General features: G+C 35.2%; 1 protein-coding gene across 4 annotated transcripts in view; it reads left to right on the top strand.

Annotated features, from left to right (window-relative positions):
- Positions 1–22,165, top strand: part of ATRNL1 (attractin like 1) — a 539,891-nt gene that overhangs the window by 81,288 nt on the left and 436,438 nt on the right. For all 4 annotated transcript variants that reach the window (XM_030030646.1, XM_030030645.1, XM_030030649.2 and 1 more), the window contains exons 9-10: positions 5,476–5,659; positions 9,656–9,810. In XM_030030646.1, the coding sequence (XP_029886506.1) occupies positions 5,476–5,659; positions 9,656–9,810 (339 nt within the window). The remainder of the gene's footprint in view (positions 1–5,475; positions 5,660–9,655; positions 9,811–22,165) is intronic.

Raw genomic sequence — 22,165 nt, 5'->3', positions numbered from 1 at the left:
CTTCCATGGGGTCTGGGTCAAGAAACATCTGAAAAAAGTTTTAATTATTTGTGGATTCTCTAGCTTTTTACATAGGTACGTAGTTCTTGTTAACAAAACATATGAATCAAATGTGTGCATGGTCTGAAATTTCTCTGTCTGATTAGTGAAGAAAGTGATTTCTATCACAGTCAAATAAATCCTGAAAAAAATTGGACATGGTTTGCAGGCAGCTTTTTACCATGCAAAAGCATGGGAATTCATTTCTACTCCAAAGGTATGGTGGTTGTTGCAGGAATGAAAGAGCTTCCTGTTGTCCTTCCTTGCTATACCTAGACTTACGACTTTTGAGGAACCAATAAATCCTGGTAGGGGAATTGTGTGAATGATTTTACTAACTTGAACCATAAAGCTTTTCTGGGTTACTCCCCAGGGAAATTTATTTCCCTTTAGGTTAGCAATACCTCATAAACCTTCTAAGAATCTCAATGTGAGTCTCAAGGTGAATATAATAATGGTGTTTTGTTTCAGCTGAGGTTTATAAAAGCTCCTTATATATTAAGAAACTTCTGAATAAGTCTTCTGTGATTTTTATTTTATTTTTTTTAGAAGACAGAGATTTGTTTGGATTAGCAGCATATCACTTTGGTTTTTAGGCTGAATTTTTTTAATGACTTTATAAGTAGGTTATAGGTTGCTTTTGATTAAAAATGTTTCTTTGAAATAGTGTTAAATGAAATGGCCCTATGATGTAACATGTATTCCCTCTTTTTTGTAAGTTAGCATAAGCTTCATGGTTGCTCCAAAAAATTTAAGTTTGTTACTGCAATGAATTGAAGATGGCACACTGACGTGTTACTTGGACGTTCTGTTCTTTTTATCAAAGTTTGTATTGTGGTAAGGACAGATCAGGCCAATGTATCCATCATTCCTTGGATTTTTTTAGTGAGTTTATTACTGCATATTAACCTTTTTTTTTTTCCCAAACATCTTTTTAGAAACAACTTTATCTCAAAATGCTATTTTAATTATTCTATTTTGAATGATAAAATTATTATTGCTCAAATTTACTTTTTTCTTGATTTGGCCTTCCTAATCAGTTTCATACAAAGAAATGAACTGAAAAAAAATAGAGAATAAGGTTTTGTCTCTTATTTCACTTGCTTTGCATTCCTTGATGATGGAATGGTGTTACATCTTTGGAAGTGTTTAACTTCCTGTGAGCAAAAGGCCAGAATTTATCACCTTGGCCATCAAAATCAGTGCTTTTTAAATGTAAACACCATATCTTATATTTCCTTTCAAAAATATATGAGGATTAATCTTAAACAGTTTGGGTTTTCTTCACAGTGTCATTGGAAAATCAGTTATAATTTAGTGACTAGGCATCTTCTAAATCATAGCCTACCTTTATCAATGGTCAGTTTATATTCACTTCTTTTCTAGGTGATACATTATTTAATGTAAGCAGCTCGTCTCCCTTGCTAGAATTCTCTTTGAATTCTACTTTGAATTACATTTATAAATACCAATCCTCCCTTTTGCAAGACTAATTAAGGCAACCTCATCTATTCTGCTCTCATTCTAATAGTTAATCGCTGTACCTTTTCCACAAGGAGTTCACCTCTCCTGAACATGGACGATTAGAAAAGCCTTTGGGATATTCTAGGTGAGATTTCACCAGTGCCTGGCTAAATAACCTTAATCCTACTTTATTGGGAACACCTCACGTGGTATGTAGTAGAATGACATTTGTACTGCATCCGTGAGAAAGTCATTAATAGCTCATAGACTTTCTCTGATGAAGCAGTGCTCCTACTCATTCTTCTCAGTCATTATCAGCTGATGAACTTCCATTTTATAGAAATTCATATTGCTAATCCCAGTGCACAATATCTTTAAGTTATTGTTGAATTATGATCCATTTTTCTGGTAGCTAAGATTGTCCAGTTCAATCTGCATGTTTCTCTGCTGCTTCTGTGAATTGATAGCGTCTGAATTTATGCAATTATTACACCTTAAATTTGTGACACTAGCATAAAATGCACCCATTCTGATCCTTAAGAAGTCTCCCTAGTAATCCCAGCACCTCTCAACATTGTTCATTGCTGCTTCTTGTTCAGTGCCCAAATCCCGTTCTGTTATAATAGTGTCAAAATGCAAAATTATTAAATAAACTATAATAAGGACATTACTGAAGCCCAGATACTGAGAACACCTACTCTTCCTTCTGTAGATGATTGGTTTTTAGGTAAATGTGATGTAAATGGTTTGGTACATTTATATTGTCCAGTGAAACACTTTCCCATTATTTCAACATCTTTTATTTATCCTTTTTTTAAAAAAACCCTTTGTCCTAAACCTTTGCATATTACTGAGGTGAGATTAATTTTCTGTAGTTGTCCAGATCTTGTCTCTCTTCCCTCTGGTCTTCAATGCCAGCACTATGGTTGCTGTTCTTCGGTAATATTTAACCAGCTTTGTTTAAAATGCTTGCTGCTGGGCCTGCAATTTCACTTGCCGTGCCTGTCAGAATTTTGGAATGGAGTCATACCCCCAGCTTCAGTACATTAAATTAGTGAGTTTAGCTTCTATCTCAGCTGTAATTTCTTTTTCTGTTTAAGTGTTTTTGTAGATGCCTTTTTTTCTTTTTTTCTTTCACTTTGATTAGTCTCCTGGAAATGGTCATGGTAAAGCTGGACATGAAACGTGTGATTCTTTTTGACAAAGGTGACCAGAATATTGCAGCCTGTAACTGTGTCCAGCTGTTTAGGATCTGACAGATTTAATTATCTGAAGTTATCATAGTGACTTGCCTAAGCATTTCAAGAGGGACTTTATGTGGTAGAATTCTCTGGAAGATTGCCCAGATGTTGATGAAAAATGTCAAATTACAAATGAAAAGTAGAAGCCCCTATTACTGGAATGATTTTCTTGTGATTTTTTTCAAAATTCATTTGACCTTATTTTTACAATATCTATTAGACTTACAAATTGAAATCTGGAAATAATAATAATAATAAAAAATCTATTTCCTTATTTCTGGTTTATTTATTCATAGACCTCTTTCTGTATTTGGCTTTTTAAGCTGTTGAGGATGCAGAGTTTTGCATGACTGATTTGGTCAATCGAATACTTCATCTGATCTAATGACAGAAAGAATGGGATCTCTTTGAGTATGAGAAGAGTTATGTAAATACCTTCAATAAAAATTGGATTTCTGTTTAAGAAAAAAGATAGGTGAAGATCCATATCAACGAATTGTTTAAAAAAAAAAGCAGATCATATGCATAGTAATGTCTTTAAATTCAGACAGAAGTGTATTTTTGTCTGAATGATGCAATATTCAAGATGTTGAAGAAGTGTGAAAGATCAAAACTGCATATATACATTTCAGTATTCAAAATTCAGGCAGCTCAACTAAATTTTAGAATGGGAAATAGCAGGAGAAACTGTAATACTGCTTTTGACTTTTATTTCAGAAAGATGTTGCTGGACCTCTTTTCTCAAATTTAGGTATTTATTCATAGCACGTGGTTTTTATTATGCAAGAAGGAACAGCTATTCATATTTCTGTGCAAGTCATGTAAAGCTATGCAATATACAATTTTACTGTGACAGTGTTCCAAATGCTACATAAACCAGTCAGATATAAATGCAAAATATTCTATTACGCATATGATCAACACCATTGTGTAAATTTATGTGGAGAAATAGTCATTTTTCCCTGAAAAGCATATATGCCAATCTTTAGGACTGATCACTGTTTAAATGAAAAAATGAGGATGATACTGGTGATAGAAAGGTGTATCTGCAGGTTGACTCCTCACGAACCCTCTTACATAAATTGTATCAAGTAAATCTATTTGTTAGCAAGGTAATACGTATGTAAAATGCAGTATTACTGGTACAAATTTGATGTATGTGTTCACAGTTGCAGTTCTTAATAGCTTGATAATATCTAACAGAGATTAGAATAAAATACTAGTTACATTACACCACATGTAAATAATAAAAATGTACTGTGTCAGATATGAATGCTGGTATTTGTGTAATACACTATACACACAAAAAATCAGCACAAGTCTTCCAGTTTAATTTATGCTTTATAACTTGCTATAAGCACTTGTTACTGAAAAAAAAATGTAACTAGCTTATAGAGGCAGTGCCTGGAAACCATTTAATGAAAGTAGAATAACAACAGTAATAACTGAAAGTCATGAGTCTATTCACTGAACAGAAGAATGCAGAGGAAAAAGAGGTAATCTTAAACTACCTACGTAATATCAGATAAAAATTGAAATGGAATTTAAACTAACTTTCAGATGAAGCAAGGTGTATGGTGTTGTGTGCTAGCCTTGGATAAATAACTTTATAATGGCAGCCAATTTAGGTTAAGAATTAGGAGACTGCTCCATTTTGGAAGTCCTTGTCCATGCTTTCTATTTTTCTGACATCATCTTCAAGAGGCTGTAAGTGAATCATTTCTTCCATTTCACATCCATAGAACTGGCTGTGTAATCCTCATAGGCTCTTTTGAATAGGCTGGTTTTTACAGGAAATATTACCTCCTGGCTTGCTCTTTTTGTGACTTACGTCATCAGCTGGGAAGACGAAGGGGAAAAAAATTGGAAATTTCAGGGCCACAGGCAACAAGGAGTCACTTAACCTCTCTGTCTTTTTTTACTGCTGTGGTAAAATATTTTCCAATTGTGTTTTATTCTTCAGTCGTAACAGCTATTGTGAATGGTTTTATTTGGTGTCTCTTTGCAGTTATTAATGATGTGATGTAAAATGTGGATTTAAGTGCCAGTTTAATGAGCTGCTATCAAATTATCCTTCTGTGAGTTTTCAGTAACTGAGTAGGTATATTTGCAGTTAAATAACTAAGAAACAGTAGTTGGAAGCGGATTTTAGCTCAATAATTTTACAGTTTAGTAGCAAAGTGTCTGTCTGTATCCATGTGTACTTCGAGCTACCTTACGTTACATGCTTCTCACAACTCACAGCAGTTCAGTTTCTGCCAAGCTTCTCCAGACAGTTTCCCCGTGATTGAGTACAGGTGTTCCTAATGCAGCTGAAGTAGCTGGAGCACTGAATTCTCATCAGCCATCTCTGGTGGGACAAAATTAAGGTTGACAGAGAATTAATCGTAACTCTTAATTTCATGTTTTCCAAAAGGTTTGGGCTTTTTTTTTTTTTTTTTTTGGTTTTGTGTGTGCGCTGAACTCACACATGGGAGAGTATGAGATACTGCCTGGCACCTGTAACAGTGATGTATTTGGGATTTAATCAAGAACAGCAGATAATAGTTTAATAACATTATCCATTTGAAGATATTTTGATACATTGGTATAAAATTACTTCTTAAAACAAATCCTAGTTATTGCTGTATTTAGAATTATAGTGAAAATTATTTTGTATATTTAAAACTCCTAGTATTGTGTGTTAGCAATAGTAAGCCTTAAACCTATGTCTTTTGTACATCTGTTCCAGGGTCTAATTCTTGGCTCGTACCAGAAACAAAAGGAGCAATTGTGCAAGGTGGATATGGCCATACTAGTGTCTATGATGAACTGACAAAATCTGTTTATGTCCATGGTGGGTACAAAGCATTACCTGGCAATAAATACGGATTGGTGGATGATCTTTACAGATATGAAGTTAATACTCGGACATGGTAAGTGGGATTTATAAGGTAGGAAAAGAAGTTATTTGTTACTGAAAAAGACAACATAAGCGTAGAGTAAGGTTCTAGTAGTTACGTAGGCACTTCTGTATCCTTTGCATGTTGCAGAACAGTGCGTTCTCTGCAACAAAATGGAAGAATTGTGGTGAGGGATTAGACTTTAGCCAGTGGATTAATGGAGCTACACATCGAAGGAATGGCAGGGAGGAAGCTTTGCACATGTTCTACAAATTAAGAAAAGTTTCTCCTATCCAGGCATAACCACTATGCAGAAATAGTACACTTGTACTGTTTCCACATGGTATGAATATAGTGCTGATGCACATTCAAGTACCTGTTATTTATATAAGTAGAGAAATCTAAGAACCGTGGAAGGCTATTTTTCACAAAACTGTCAGAAATAAGAGAGAAAATTCCTGGTATTGTATAGGGATCCTTAGTTATTAATGTTCTTGGTGTTTATTTTTTGTCAGTTCCTTGTCCCTCAAGTTTATTGTAACTTATGAATGCTACTTGTATGTTATGTATAGAAAGTGACCTTAAATATTTTTTTCTTACCTTAGAGATGATTTGAGATCAAGAATTATTTCTTGGAACATTTTATTCTGGCAATTTAATATTTGTGTTGAGCACTAATGGCTTAACTTTAAGCACACAAGACTTGCTCTCAGATGTTGGAAACGTGGGTTTGATTTCACTGAGACTCTTGATTTTGAACGCCACTAACTCATGGCATATGGAAACATTATTACATGAATTTTTTGTCCCTTTTAATGTATTTTTAATGCTTCCTTATTATACCCTATTCTTGGAACAAAACATTATTGTATCCTTTGATGGTCCTGTTCAACAATATAATAATAATTATTGGAATGTTTTTTTTATTCATTATTCATACAAAATCTAATAATGAATGCTTGTATCTCCTCTATACTAATGTGGCATTCTCTGCAGCTTGTGGAGAACTTTTTTATTCATGAGTATTACACTGGGAGTCAATTGTACTATGGGACTGAAAACTGGCTGAGGATGGGGTAATGACACTTACGTAGTAATAAAATCTTTGTTTGCTGTCTCTGTGACATCTTATAATCAGTATTCAAAGCACTCAGTGAGGCAACCGAGCCTGAACGTGCCGCTGGCTAGGTGGGGTATGAGGAAGAGGTGGAACCACAACGGCTTTCTCATGCCCATATACATGGCTTTTTTCACACTTGCATTTGCTTGTCGTCGCTGTCTCTGCTTTTCTATTGCACTCATTCTCTGTTTCTCTGTGTGATCTGGCTGAGGTTCATATGCTTCACTAAGTCTTGGTATACAAAGCTGATTACTTGTTTTATTCAGTGGCCTGTGGGTTTTTATTTCTTCATATCAATTAGGCATAAGCTTTGTTTCTTGGAATGTGAGGGGGTGACATTTTAATTCCTCATGTGAACATTCTTTCTAACACATGATGGAGAATTCCAGTGTTTGTAATACCTGCATTGCTTTGCATTACTTGCATGCTGCTGCAGTGGGCAATTGGGGGACAATGTGGTGCTGGTCTTAGGTAATGGCCTGAAACAGTGGAAACACCTGCTGGCTCCTGGGTATTTCTATTACCATTAAAATACCACACTGCTGCATGCAATGCTTGGCATAATTATAGTTAACATGGACTAATGTTTGCAGATACACGTATATGTGCATAAATAATGAGTTCAGTGTAAAGTGTGCTGAGACTCTCGCATAATTTGCATGGGGTTTATATGTGCTGGAGAGTTCTGAAGATTGCTCTCATCAGTGATGCTAATGAATAGTGAAAATTATGGCCAAATTAACAAACTTGGTCTGTATTACACTTCCACTTCTGCTGGATCTTGGGGAAAATTTACTGTTACCACGATGGATGAAACTCAGCACACAATATGCAGAAATTAGGGGGAGCAAAACCCATGTAAAATGTGGGGACCAGGACTGGGGCAATGCAGTTGGGTGAAAAGTGAGTAGCCCAAAGAAAAACTGCAGGGATTGCTGTTATATACACTGTGGAGAGTCCTTAGTTTTCTCCAGAACAGTGAACTGTTCTTTAGGCCTTTAGTGATCAAGACAACTATTTGTAGACAGCTGCAAGGCAGTATAATCAACACAGAGCCTAGTGTATAGCAATTAATGTAAATTAGGAGATAGGGGCTGTAGAAAACTGGGGAAGCAAAAGACAGAAGGAAATCTATAGTCCTAATGGAATAAGGATAATGTGTTCTTATATTATCATTCTTTCAACTCATAGCAGCAGTATTCCTCCATTAGTAGTTGAAAATAACTGTTGAAAATAATGTCTTGTTCTATTTCCCTGTCATTCCTCATTTTGTGTGTTGGTAGCTGATGAGTTGAAACCAAATATCATGTTTTTTCTGGGTAGGTACCATAAGTATTCTGTATCAAGCTAATTCCTGGTTACAAACCCACATGTACGTGGTGCTCTGTTTTCAAATCAGAAATACAGAACAAAAATGCAAGTCACTTAAAACAGAAAAAAGGGTTAAAACCAGAAGGACATCGGTGGGTATGCTGGTGACTTGAAGGAATTTTTGTATTTTTAAGCAATAAAAAAAAAGAATCTCATTTACTTTCATTTAGTCTTTGGTATTTCCTTTGATGTTACTTTCTAGGAGTAGGGGACAATTTATTTAAATGGCAATATGAGAACTTTAGGTTTAATGCCTTCCTCTCAGCTTGTTTAAACATATGATCTCTTATCACTTAAAATCTATTGATTGATTTACATAAATAATAACAAAATTTGATTTACATCATGATGTCAAAACAATAAGACATATTTGAAACCCTGTCCCCCAAACCCTGTGGTGATGTAAAAATATTGAACATGTTATCAGTGTGATCTGAAAGAGACAATCTTTCCTTCTGATTGAATAATACTGTCAAGTCAGTATGTTCGTTACAGGAAATGAATGACAAAACGGTTTAATTGTAAGTAAGAGCAGTGTGCAGTAAGACAAGTGAAAGTGAGAGTCTAAACTCAAACTGTTAGATTACTGAGACAAGTAAAATGTTGATAGGGGAAGCTAAATAATATTCTGTACTGGTGATCTAATCAGCTCTTCACAAACATGTTTACAGCTGGTCTACTTAACTAATTCAAGCTGGCAAAACCCACAAATGGTTACTCTCTCCCTTGGTAAGATTTATTTACTGTGATTGAATCAAGTTTGTATTCCGTTCTTTCTACTAGCCCCACACCTGCCACTTTAAAACTGTAGTATTGATAGCTCTTGGCTACTGTTGGGCCCATGTTACTGCTCTGGCACAGAGCAGACCACACAGACACAAGCTAAAATGAATGAAGAGAGATCAAAGACTCAATGTGCGTGGACTATTTTTTTTTTTTTTTGGTACTGAAATTCTGTATGCTTGAGTTTGCCAGCCTGAATATTTTTATGAAGCCGTGCAAGTGTTTTTCAACTTCTACTATTTCTTTTACAGGTCTGAGTGTTGAATTAATAAAAAATACCAAAACCAAACCTTCTACTTTTCCAATACTTAGGATGGTTTAAAGATTCTTTTAGCCTTCAAAAGAATTCTTTATTGCATTTCTTGAACAAAAACCCAAAATGGCTAAGGATATGTAAGAATAGGAATTAATAATATGAATGGGTTTACATTCAGTTTTGAGTAAAATTTACCATATCATTAATCACTTCTGAAGAACGTAAACATGATACAATTTATTTCAGATATGTTATCTGACAAACTGTTTTTTTAATAAAAAAAAAGCATGACATTTTAAATGAATGCTAAATATATTTATTGTAACATGAGAAAATTCATAATCTTAGAAACAATCTGACTACATTTCAACATTTTTACTGAGTAATAGCTTTAGTGTTTTCCTTGTATTTTATATTGTTTTCATCTATAAATTTTCTTGATGCGTGTATACAGTTTATCACATGTTAGTATGTATTAATTTGTTCTTATATATTGTAGGACTATTTTGAAAGAGAGTGGTTTTGCAAGATATCTTCATTCAGCTGTCTTAATCAATGGAGCTATGCTCATTTTTGGTGGAAACACTCATAATGATACTTCCCTGAGTAATGGTGCAAAGTGTTTTTCTGCTGACTTTCTTGCATATGATATAGGTACGTATTGTATTGTATTTTTCTCATTTGGGTTTTAAATACCACAGTGTTTCTTTCTCAAGTCTAGCTAATGTGATTCTTTAAAGTCTTGATCCCAAACACCTTCAAGTTATTTATGAATTATATTGTAAAATTAAAAACAAGCTTCTCTTCCATAATATTCTTAAGTTTTTGGTTTGTGGGACAAAGCATAGTAGCTAAAATGATCAATTTCAAAAAATGTGCCTAATACTGTCTTATATGAATGACGGATATGTTGCTAGATGAATTGCACGAGTTTGGTGCATTTTGGTGCTAAGTGTGTTGAACAGAGACCCTAGTGGTTATTACCTCCAAGTGTTGATTTATTTTTGATACTGAATATCTACATAGTACAATAAAATATGATGCTGGAATTTAAAAAACCAAAACCCCCAAAACTCCAACCCACAACCCCCCCCCCGCCCCACCTGAAACCAAAACATTTCCCCACAAGTAACACTTGAGAGGTTCCTAAAAAGGTTTGGAGTTGGTGACAGTTTGGAAAATGCATTGCTCAGTGCTTATATCAAAGCACCACAGTGAGTCTGAATTGAAAATCAGGGAGTGGAGAAGCCAAGGTAGGCAGCAGTCTGAAAGGTGAGGCAGGGGTAGTCAGGTGGTGATGCTCAGGAAACTAAGAAAGGTTCAGCTGCCACAAGCCGAAGAGCAATATGGAAACATAGGAACTCCACACCACAAGAAGCAGAGCGTAGAGAAACAGCCTCTTGGGAGACTGATTGTGGTATAGCTGACTGTAGCTGAATGGATACAGGTTGGGGCTGATAGCTGAGATGCACGGATTTTGATGGATAGCTTCCTCTGACAAATTGCCCTCCCTGCTCCTACCTTTTAATATGCATTTCAGGTCAGAGTATTAATTAATAGATTCCTGCCTTTGAGACTGAAGTACATGATCAGGATAACTACCTCGGTATATGTCTGTTTCACATGGAGCAATACCTCACCCACAGTCTAGCATGAGCAGTCTTGCTGAGTGGGAGGAAAATTCTGGGGGTTACTCCCTCATATAGATTAATGGGATAACTACATTAAATGAGTCAGGGCAATAATAGGCTATGGAATACTTTTGCAACATTACATTAAGGATAAACTGTGTTTCCATGGACAACAGCACAATGAAAAAGGCTAAGCTATTTGTACTTAGTTAGATGAGACAGAAGATAGTCTTAGGAGGATAGTGCTAAAAAAAGTTTACTTCTGAAGCACCAAAGCCTGCTAGCATGCAGTATAAGTTTCAAAATACAGAATTCATTCCCAGTTACCCAAGTTCAAAAGTAGAAGTGAATAGTAACAAAAGAACCTCACAAAACTTTGCTGACAACCTGTTGGGAGGAGGCCGTACTGTCATTCAGGGAGAAGAGATGATTGGAAATGACAGTCCACCTGAGATCACATTTAATGGAACAAGGTGCAAGTCATACGCTTAGGAAATGATAAGAATTTTCTCCTACAAACTGAAGGAAATGACAGTGGCCTGTGTGTCCAAGTCCAGAGTGGCATGTGACTGTGGAAGTGCCCTATGTGGTCCTAATGAAAAGAAGAAAGAAGCATTGATGTCGTTCTCAAGGCCCTGGATATTTTTGTAGAATTTTGGCAACACATGTTTAAGACAGACAAACTCAAACAGGGCTCTGCATGGCAAGTGGTATTAAGGTTGACTGAAGCATGAGGAACCTGTAGGAGATAATAGAAAGATGTGTGATATATTTAATTTCACAACAGAGTAGCTGAGAGCAGAAAAGATTGTAGTTTATATGATAAGAATACACTTTGGGGGAAAACTGTTTAAGGTGAAAGACAGTCTGGAGACAAGACTAGGTGGGTGTAAGCTTTCAGTCTGTAGAATGGTTCCAACCTTTAGAGCTGTGCAGGTATGGAAAAACCTCCCTATAGGATTGTGGAGGCTGTAAATCTAGGGCAATTTAATGAGTCCATAATCTGTTTCCTGTCTTGTTTATTGCCACTGCTATTCTTACCATAAATAGTTTTTCCTTTCCCTAATGTTCATGTCCATATTTTATGCATAGGCTGCAAATATAAACACACAGGTCATATTTGGGCCAAAACCACAGCCACTTCTCCTGGGAGCTAAAAATGGGGAAATGCGTCAGAGCAGTCTGGGAAATGGACTTGTGCACGATCCTGTAGTGAATAGCCTGTGGATAGTGCCTGGATCTATTTTTGGCAAGCGTTTATCAGCTGACTCAGTGGTAGGGAAGGTGAGACATGATCTGTTTTATAGGACTAGTTGATGGCTCTTTATGGCTTTCTGTATAGGTATCAATGCAATGTCTTTGCTTTCATGCAAAAATAATCAGTAAATTAAGTACATGGAACATATATGTGTTATTTCCTGCCAGTTTCACCGTGTGTGTGAATAATGCTTTTTTCAGAACAGTTGAATTTTTTTTACTGTATCCCTGTATTACATATTCTGTAGCTTCTTGTAGGCGTCTGATGGTGTAAGCTATTGATTTTGCTCTCACTTCAGTTTACATCTGGTTTTAATTTTTAATGAATAAGAACTCCCTCATCATTTTAGAGGATAATATTACTTATTGGTCCACATTTATTTGTAGACTGTGCACTTGAGAATCAATAGTATGAGTCCCAGGATCTGAATAAGTGTAACTTTCTGACTTTCACGCACCAGGAGTTTATTATCCTACTTCATGAAAATGTTGTGTGCTCTGTGTTGTTGTGGTGTTTTTTTTTTTTTTTTTAAGGTGGAACAATATTTTGGTTTTTCTAGCTGATTACAATATTTAATACAATATCTGAATTTTCTTGCAAGTCACATCCTCCATGTGTTATCAAACTGATGAAGTACAAAAGAAATGGATGTAGTAATTACCCTTAAAAAATTTTTAAATCTGTGAAGATTGATTTGATTCAGAGTTAATCTTCTGTATTATTCATTTCACCAAATAAAAACCGCAATCTCACAGCACACATTAGGTAAACACATACTTTTCCAGAAAACAGTAAATACTTATTTTACTAAGAATTAAATAATTATTGAATGGGTATATTTCAGAATTTTATTTACTTTGTATCACGAGTTTTTGAACAATACTTGGAAGAAAAAATGTATGATGGTATCAGTATCATGTTTCCTAGATACCTTGCAAGTGATGGAGTGTTATGCTCCATCTTGTAAAAAATGGGTCCTGTCTGGAAACCAGCTGAATCCTGGAGATAGAGCCTATACTATTTATGTTCAAGTTGGGCTATAGAGTACTTCTGATTATATCTCTTATTATATGTGACATAGTCTTATGGATAGATTGCCTCAGCTTTTTTTTATCTATGAAAATGCTTACTGTTTTTCATATTAATGTGAAATAACTATTTGGGGGGATTAATCTCAGTTAAGTTTAGCTGTCTAAAATGTTGGTTTCTAATATGATCTGGTAATAGAGAGTCCTCCTCTAGTCAATGGAGGGAGATAAGGATCTCCAGAGAGCAATTAATTTTACCAAGCCTAGGACAGAGTTGCTCTTTTTTTCTTCTTTTGTGGAATCAGTCATTACTCTCTAGGTACTGAACTTGGTCTACATGCATAAGTTTCAGACAGTTAAATGTAAGTGTCATGAGCCAAGAGCTCAATTCAGTCATTTTAAATGCTTACTGCATCTGAATATATTTGGTAAAGCTGAAGACTCGGAGATCTGGAGATGTTATAAATACTATTATGATGCTGTAATTTTCATAGTTTAATATTGTTCGGTGTATTTACTTAAATAGCAGTAAACATATTTAGATGATAAGTCTGCTGCATAAAATGACCTTTAGAAACCTGGCCTTTGGTATGCTTTTGTCCTCCTCTGATATTTTACCACTAGACTTGCTGCCAAGTTGCTCTGGCAGCTCCTTAAAGATCCACAAATGGTTATCCTCATAGAGGTGAGCTATTTTCCAACCGTGCTGTTATTGCTTACATTATGCTGAAAAAGGAACCTTGGCAGTAGGGACAGAGCTACCACTGGGCTCAGTCTTGGATGCTGTGGTTGACCTGCAGTTTTCTGAGTGATGTTGGTTATGGCTTTTCTTTATCTACTGGTCACTGGAGTGCCATAGTTACCTGTTCAGTATGTAAAAAAGAAGCTGAAGGACTTCAACTGGTGAGATCCTGCCTATTATGGATGTAATGTCAGTGTTCAATCTAGGATCTTCATTCAATTCTTCCATTATAGCATTTTGAAAGATACTTGCAGCAGTTTTCTTATTTAGAAAAGGAATTCAAATAGATGTATATAGCAAAAAAACCACGTGCACTGCTTATGAAAATCTATGCTCTGTGACAGCTCTTTGGAAATCAGTGAGTTACATATGCAAAGGACAGTTTGTGTATAGTCATCATACATAATAATGACAGTTAATACAAACTGGGATGTGCATGTCTGAAAAACTGGCTGCATACTTCTAATTAACTAATAGGGATTTATCTTTCAAAATGAGATATTATCTTGTTCTTCAGTCTTTGCTGTGTAATTGAGAAACTATATATTAGGACCTGTACCCCGAGTTCTCCCAATTCCTTAGCACTACTTTGTAATATATAAAAATTGCATACCTTAGGGAGACTGAGACATGGTAGAAAGAAAGTAGATAATCACCACTGACTTTGGATTTTACAAATTGCTTAGATCCCGCAGAGATTAGTTTAAATAAAGGTGTTATAGAACTAGAGAGGAAGCATGACATGCGTTAGTATTGATGTTTTGCTTATGTTTTCTTCTTGGTACAAAGTTTGACGTTAGTTCAGTCTGCTTTTTTTTCTTCAGGAACAAAATCACACAAGTTGGTTACTGCTGGCCTCAAGTTCATCACTGTGTTTTCTGCCTACACAGTGGAAGAGTGGTTCAACCAGGCTAGTGTGCTGAGGATTTTTTTCTGAGTACTTGATTAATTTAATTATGTACATCATATTAGGAATAGAATACACTTCAGAGAGAAACCATGATGATGTGTCTACCGTACAAAGTTCTAGTCCCACTCCTGCTCCAAACAAAGTATTGTTGTTTTGCAGAAGTTAGTCTAATGAGTACACATCTCAATAACTGGGCTGAATTCTGTGGAAGGATGAGAGCAGTGGAAAAAAAAAAAAAAAATCATGCAAAGTAGTTCTTAATTTTTTAAACATTTATAAACAAAATGAAACCACTTCATGAAGGCATCTCATTCTTTGGCCATGACTAAGGAATATATGGTGCAAGTTAGGAAAACTTGAGAACATTCTTCATACATGCATTTACATGAATTTAAGCAAAAATAGCATACTTGAATCAGCTATCAAATGGGCTCCAGTGTAATCAAAATGAGCTAAAAACTATTATGGATTCTTCTTGCTGCTATTGGCCTTCTGGTTTTGCAACAGTCATGGAAAGCCCTCCCAGAGAAAATAGAACTCTGTAGTATTGTCCTGAAAAATGCCAGAAGTTACATTGTGAATATTCAGTCATACTCTGTCTTCTGGGCTATATCAACAACCAGCTTTTTGGAACAAGATTATGTCTGGTGACCAGATTTGGAGCAGGAATCCTACCTTGCTCTGTTCTCTGCTGTAGGCTTGGGAAGAAAAGAGGGGTGCAGTATTACAGTTTTGTTTCTTCACTTTTATTCTCAATCTTTGTACCTGGTATGAAGGTTTAAAAAACACATGTGTCTGTCTTCCTTATGCTGCCCTACAATTGATGTTACAGTGCTGATAAATGTATTCTATAAATTTGATTTACAATTTGTATGACATTAGCATTACTGGAAATCTTTTCTCTCTCTAAATGTGTAGATGGGTAGTTGGAAGGTCATGTCCATGTGGGTTTTAATTTTCTGAAGGAGAGCTCAATTTTCATGCTGGGGAACTTGTTGAAGTACTACTTAAAACTAAAATAACCCAACCACCACACTATGTATTTATATATGTATATGTATTGAATACATATTTATATGTATGTATATATACAAATGTGCATGTTGAAGAACATGTTTTCATGTTTTATCTCCACCTGGAGATAAAAAATTTCAAAGCTGTACTCTAAGACTTTAGGATAGATTTTTGAAGTATTACTTTGGGTTAATAAGAACCCCTTTTCTTTTTTGTTTTCTTTTCTTTTTTTTTTTTTTTTTTTTTTAATTGTAAAACCATGATACAAGAGCTCCCCATGCTTAAAACTCTTGCATTTCTACTCCAATCAGAGCTTAGGAAAGTAATTTAGATTATATTTTATGAGTATTCAGATGCAAAATTTGCAGATAAAAATAGATTATTTGGACACACAGAATCAGAATTAAAACAGAGATTCTAACTACTGAGACCAGTATATAACAAAAAAAAGGAAAAAAAAGGAAAAAAAAGAAAAAAAAGAAAAAAAGAAAAAAAAGCTTTTTCGAAGAGTAAGAATATTTATTTTAGTTCCTGGCCAAATGGTCATGTTAGTAAATATATTTCTGTATGCCTAAGGCAGTTCCTGCAGTTTCAGTGTATGAAATATTCAGTCTCTGTCCTTTTTTTTCATGTATGCCAATTGCTAAGGTATCTGGATAGCCTAGAAATGTACAGAAAATGACTGACAGGGAACCTCTATAAAAGCCGAAAACTGAAAACATTGGAACATGGCAGCTGCTTCCATGGTCTCTCCCAGCGGTAGTTGTATTTCAGCTTGTCTGTACCTATGGGAGAAGTGCAATAACCCATACATTTAAGACAATAATATACTATGCAATGTTTCTTTTTTAAGTCTTGTTACTGTCTGGATTTCAATTTTTTTATTATGGATTAAATAGTATGCAAATTCAATCGCTTATGAAAGACAATATGCATGTGAAATATTAAGTTTCTTCTAGGGTATTCATACAAAGCTTAAAATCTTTTTCCTGTTTGGAAAAAAATTTCAGGATTATCTCATGAGATTAACTTTAGTTTCACTTGTAATCAAACATATTGTTTGTATTTTGTAATAAAATTAATTGTTTATTCATAAATTGTTTGTAAAATAAGTTGTTTCAACTTTAGTCTTTGTCATCAACAAAATGAGTAAGTTTAAATGTCTGTAAAGATTTTTTTTTTTTTTTTTTAATTTTTTCCCAATGCAAACCCATCTATTTTTACAATTCTCCCCTCCTTCTGGAGTTACAAATGGATTATCAATGTGCTATTACAAAGAAAATGTAAAGCAGTGGCTGTGATAGATTAAGTTTTATGTGTTCCTGAGCACTTAAGTCATAAATGTAGTTCTGGTGCAGTCTGTAGTAGTGATTACCTCCGTATGACTATACTATTAGAAGAGCAAAACTATAATAATATAATGCACTAATTGCTCCATTTAATAGTAAAGCTCAAGGTTGTTGGGGTTTTTTTTAATACTGCTTAGGGAGTCACTGTTACGTGTATGGACTTTGCTATAGATGTTAGATCTATAGTTTAAATTCAATTCATGCTGTTTCAAACATATTTGCCTTTATGTTTTCCCGAGAGTAAGGCGATTTTTATTATCTGAATAAAGAAAAATATTTATGCAGTTTGGAATTAATTGGAAAATAAGTTTTTTGTTCATACCTAACTTCATGGTGGTTTAGTTGTCCAGTCACAAAAAGAGAACCAGACAGAAGTGTAATGTGTGTCCATACTCTGTGAACCAACATTTCATCTTTTGCCTGAGTAAAAGTAACTGAGTAGTTATTGGAAATATGTAAAGAGAACATACAAGCATAATCTGACATTGGTTTCTACTTGTATGTAAGGCTGCACTGTGGTTCTTACAGAGAGTGTGATTGAACAGGATCAATACATTGGCATTTCAAATCTATTTAAATACTTTAAAAGTGAGAAATGATTTGATAATGTAAACATAAAGTAGGTAGTTTTGTATACCTTTTCTTAAAGCATAGCTCCAAATGTAGTAAGAGGTTGTCACTAAACGGGCCTGCCAGTGCAGAAATACAAATGTGATCCTGGAAGTAGAGTATGGAACACTGGTCGCCCCTTTTTTAGAGACTGTCCTAACAACTTTTGCTCCCTATTTCTAACACTATTAATTTCTTTTTCTTTTTCTGTTCAGTGGAACAGCATTAACTTGGAGTAGTGAAGAGTTACCTAGCTTGAACAGGTAGGGCACTTTCCTCAGAGATGAAAGCTGTAGGTTTAAATCCCATTGGGTAGGAAATGAACCCGTTTCTCCTATATGCTGGATCATTACTCTAACTACTATTAAACTATATAAAGTAAGTCTTTTTTCCTTTTATTGTATTTTGGAAGTATGAACCTTTTCCATTCTTTAAAGGGAACAGTAAGAGTATCACTTAGAGTTCCACCTGCAAGTTCTGACTAGGCATGGTGCTTCTGTTCAGTCTTGAGTGCAGTATTGGGCATTGCAGGGTGGGGGAGGAAAATGAAGATGAGGTGTAAATAAACTTCTGTTCAATGCTTACAGTTTTTCGTCTGAGTTTCTATAGTGTTTTCTGCAAAGGGAATATTTCAGTTCCTTGATATTCTCTTATATTCTTTACAAAACTTTGTAGATTTGGGAGCAAGATGTCAAGATTTTCAGGGTCATTCTCATAGTCTTTTAGTTGTTGAAAATAATTGAGATGTGTATAATAAAAGTAATAAATCAGATGAAGAAAGGGGAGAGTAATCACCTCTAAACCAGCTTGTAGATGTGCGGTTCTCTTAGATTTTCAAAATTTGAACTGGAAATAGTTGGGTGCTCAACTTGCATAATTTTCAAAACTGCTTTATTAACTTAATTCAGACATGAATTTAATGGAGCTATGTTAACTTTCTTCTGCTTCACATCTGCCCTAATGTTTAAGTAATACATTGTTCAAAATCAGATGTGAATGATAAGTGCAAACTTTATACTGCCCTCCACTCTTAAAAAGTTTTTTAATGGTATCTTCAACTGTACGTCTGAAGAGCAAAAGTCACTCATAAAAAGACTTGCAAGACTAACAGGATGAGATAGGATGCTATATTTTCCCTATTTTTCCTTCAGTCACATTTTGCTAAATCTGATCTTAGCTAAATATTTTAAAGCAAATCTATGTTCGAGTATTTTACTGATGTGACAATGTTGATTAGAAATGTGGTTGTTACTTTTGTATAAAATCATACTGGGAAACATTCTAGTAATGTATGAATACATTATACTAGTGTATATATACACTACTATACTATATGCTACAGCGTATTCCTCTTGCCCTACTGTATATGCTATTATAGTACCTTTGTATTGATGTAACTTGTATTTTTAGTGATCTCAGCAATGGAACCTTAATGGTCCCCATTAAGGAATTCTCAAGGAACTCCTCTGTGTCTCTATGTCCCTTGTAGACAGCCTAGACTCCCACCTGAGTTCAAGCTCTCTGAAATTTTCCTTACTGTTGAGAACTTTTCTATAAAATGCCTTGGTCATCCTCTCTGTGATCGGTAATGCAATATTGCTAATAAGATGTAGATGAGAAGGGTGCAGGAGACTGGACAAAGTATAAGGTGTCGAGGTCTGTCCTGTTGGAGCGTTGACCCTGGAGTGCACTACCTCACGCAAAGTTCAGCTGGAGTTTTTCTCTGCCAGCATCAGCTGGATCATCTCAAATACGGTGTATTTCTGTGGTGTGTTTTCTCATGTAAGTAATTTGTATGGTTGGCGAATTCACTCTGAGCCACTTCTGGTAACTATTTAATCTACGCTAGGGAGGAGTATGAATCCTCTTATAATGAGATAATGTGGTAGGACTAGTTCTTGAAGTTAAAGCTTTACTAATAGGAAGAAAAGCCCCTGTATTCCTCCTTGTACTTTTCAGTGACTAAAAATTCTGGTAATCAGTTTGGAATGAATAGTATCACTTCTTCATCAGCTTGGTAACTTTTTCTATTAAAAGCAGTATACGCTTCCATGTGCTATATGTTAAACCCAGATACATACAGGGAAAATGGTAAGTACAACCAGTACCATATCTGCCACTTACCATCTGTATAATACCTTAAGAGTGCATGGCATTTTATAGAGAAAAGTATTTTATTCTTTACTCCATAGAGCTTACCATTCTTATTAGACTTAATACAACAAATACAATGCACAGAAGGCTGTAATAGTGATAAACAGTGTTGAAACTCATACTGCATTTGCTGTTTGTCACTTTCTTCTTGGAACTGTAAATGTGGGTACCTTGAAACGTTCAAAAGAAGTTTGAAGATGATGGGCCGGGACGAATTCTATTTGATTCTTTACCAAAACCCACCAAAAATCAGTTGGTTAACTATCTGTATTTTGTATTAACCAATCTGTACAGAGAAGCTCAGATCAGGAGTTTAAAGCTGAGCAAAAGTATTATTCTTGCACAATGCTCTGTTCAGTGTTCAGTAGTCATTGAGAAGGCTAGGAGGAGATAAGAGGAAAGGCTATTTGTAACGTGCTTCCCTCCCCCTTTTTTTCTTGTTCTCTATTGAAAAGACCTGCCAGTTTGACAAATACCATCAGCAAGAAAGGAATTATTATATCTCCAGCCCTCAAGGGTTTCTTATCTCAAAACCAGCCTTTATTATGGTTTTATGGTTTTCCTTTGGCATTAAATCCCATTTTTTCTTAAATAAATTTCTAAGTACAGGAAGCACTATATATTTGTATATATGTTTGTAAAAATACAAAAAATAATGTGCAACATTTTCCAAGATCAGATGAAAATTTAGTGGTTTTTTTTTTTTTTTTAAATTGTTTCCTTTACCATCAAAGGCATATGAGCTCAAACATGCTCTTTCTGTTTATGTGCAATGACTTACAGCAGCAAGAACTTGATTTTACAGTATAGCAGCAAGATTTTGCTGGTCGATTGTAGCATTAAAATGTTTGATTTTTATAGCTTTTAAAATGGAAATATTTTATTGAAACAGAAATTGAATTAATTATTGTTGATCCCTTACTTCCAGTGAAGAATATTGCTCTTAGTCTGAATCTCTTACATATAATTCAAACAGCATGAAGGCATCAAATGCCAGTGTTATGCTGTGATATGGGGAATATACAACTTTTATATTTAATACTACTCCTACCTTCATCTGAAGCTTGTGGTCATAAGTAATTAATTGGTGCCCTAGTACTGTGATCTCTTCTGTTGAAACTTTCAAGAACAGCATCTCTCTGGCATGTATGTACTTTCACCGTTCTATTTAAGTGGAGAAAATAAATAAGGAACAATTGTGAGAGAGAAAGTGTATTAATATTATAATAATTTTATGATAATATAATGTTAACAATGGTAGTGACAGAAGGTAGAAGTTGAGAAAGAGGCAAAATTTTGGAGATGCGTTGGGTCTATAAGACAGTGAGTTAAACTTACTATACTTTCTTTTTCTTCAAACTACTAAATTCATTCCGAGTCCACCATCTGATGTTGAAATTATTGCTGTTTGGACCATCTGTGTTACTCTGGTAATAATGTGCTTTTAGTTTCTGTTTCCAATTTATAAAAAGATGTAATTGATTTATCTACCACAGCCAGAGCCTCTGACTCTCTTTATGGGCTCAGGCTGTGATTCTGTGGAAGCCTAAGTCAATCTAGCGGCGTATTACTGCAGTTTTGCCTGTAGCCGTGCCATCCTGCCCCCTCTCATGTGCCGAGTCCACCCTTGCGTGACCTTGCACCGAGCTGTTTCAGCATGCTAACAGGACGCTAACTGGACAAAGTGCTGTTGTGAATAATTTTCTGCATTAAAAGTGCCAGAACAGCAGCACCAGCAGAGATGAACTGTTCTGACAATGGGAACGAGAACAGGACCAGCGCAGCCAGCAGTTAGAGTGACTTAGGCTTGGTATGACACCAGCCTCGAGGACAATTTGTCCCTCTTGGATTTCCTAATATCCATTTTTGTTGTTTTAAGCTGGGGAGGGAGGAGGGGTGTTTGGGCTTCTTTTTCATTTTTTATTTTTTAACCTTAAGCAGTCTTCCTTGAAATATGTGGTCTGATGGTGATATTTCTTTATTTTTTTAATCATATCTATAAATTGCATAAATTATTCCAAATTTTAAAATTAAGTTACTATACCTTACTTAGATGTGTCTGTCACTGGAATCTTACAGGTAAATGAACTCAGCAATATTAGGTAAAAATCAACGTGTGTAATAATTGCATTAAGACCCTGGAAACAGTTAGGTTTCAGATGTGCTCCTCACAGTCTTGCTGTATGCCAGTGACCTTTTCTGTTGGTCTCTATAGGACACTTCTGCTTCTTTGTGGTACTAACTGACCACGCATCTTCTACAGGCATGTACTCTATCCACTTCTGTGTATTATGGACAGTATGCTGAGCAAATA

Source organism: Aquila chrysaetos, chromosome 11 (genome assembly GCF_900496995.4).
Source record: "Aquila chrysaetos chrysaetos chromosome 11, bAquChr1.4, whole genome shotgun sequence".
NCBI lineage: Eukaryota > Metazoa > Chordata > Aves > Accipitriformes > Accipitridae > Aquila > Aquila chrysaetos.
This window is presented reverse-complemented; position numbering and strand designations above follow the sequence as displayed.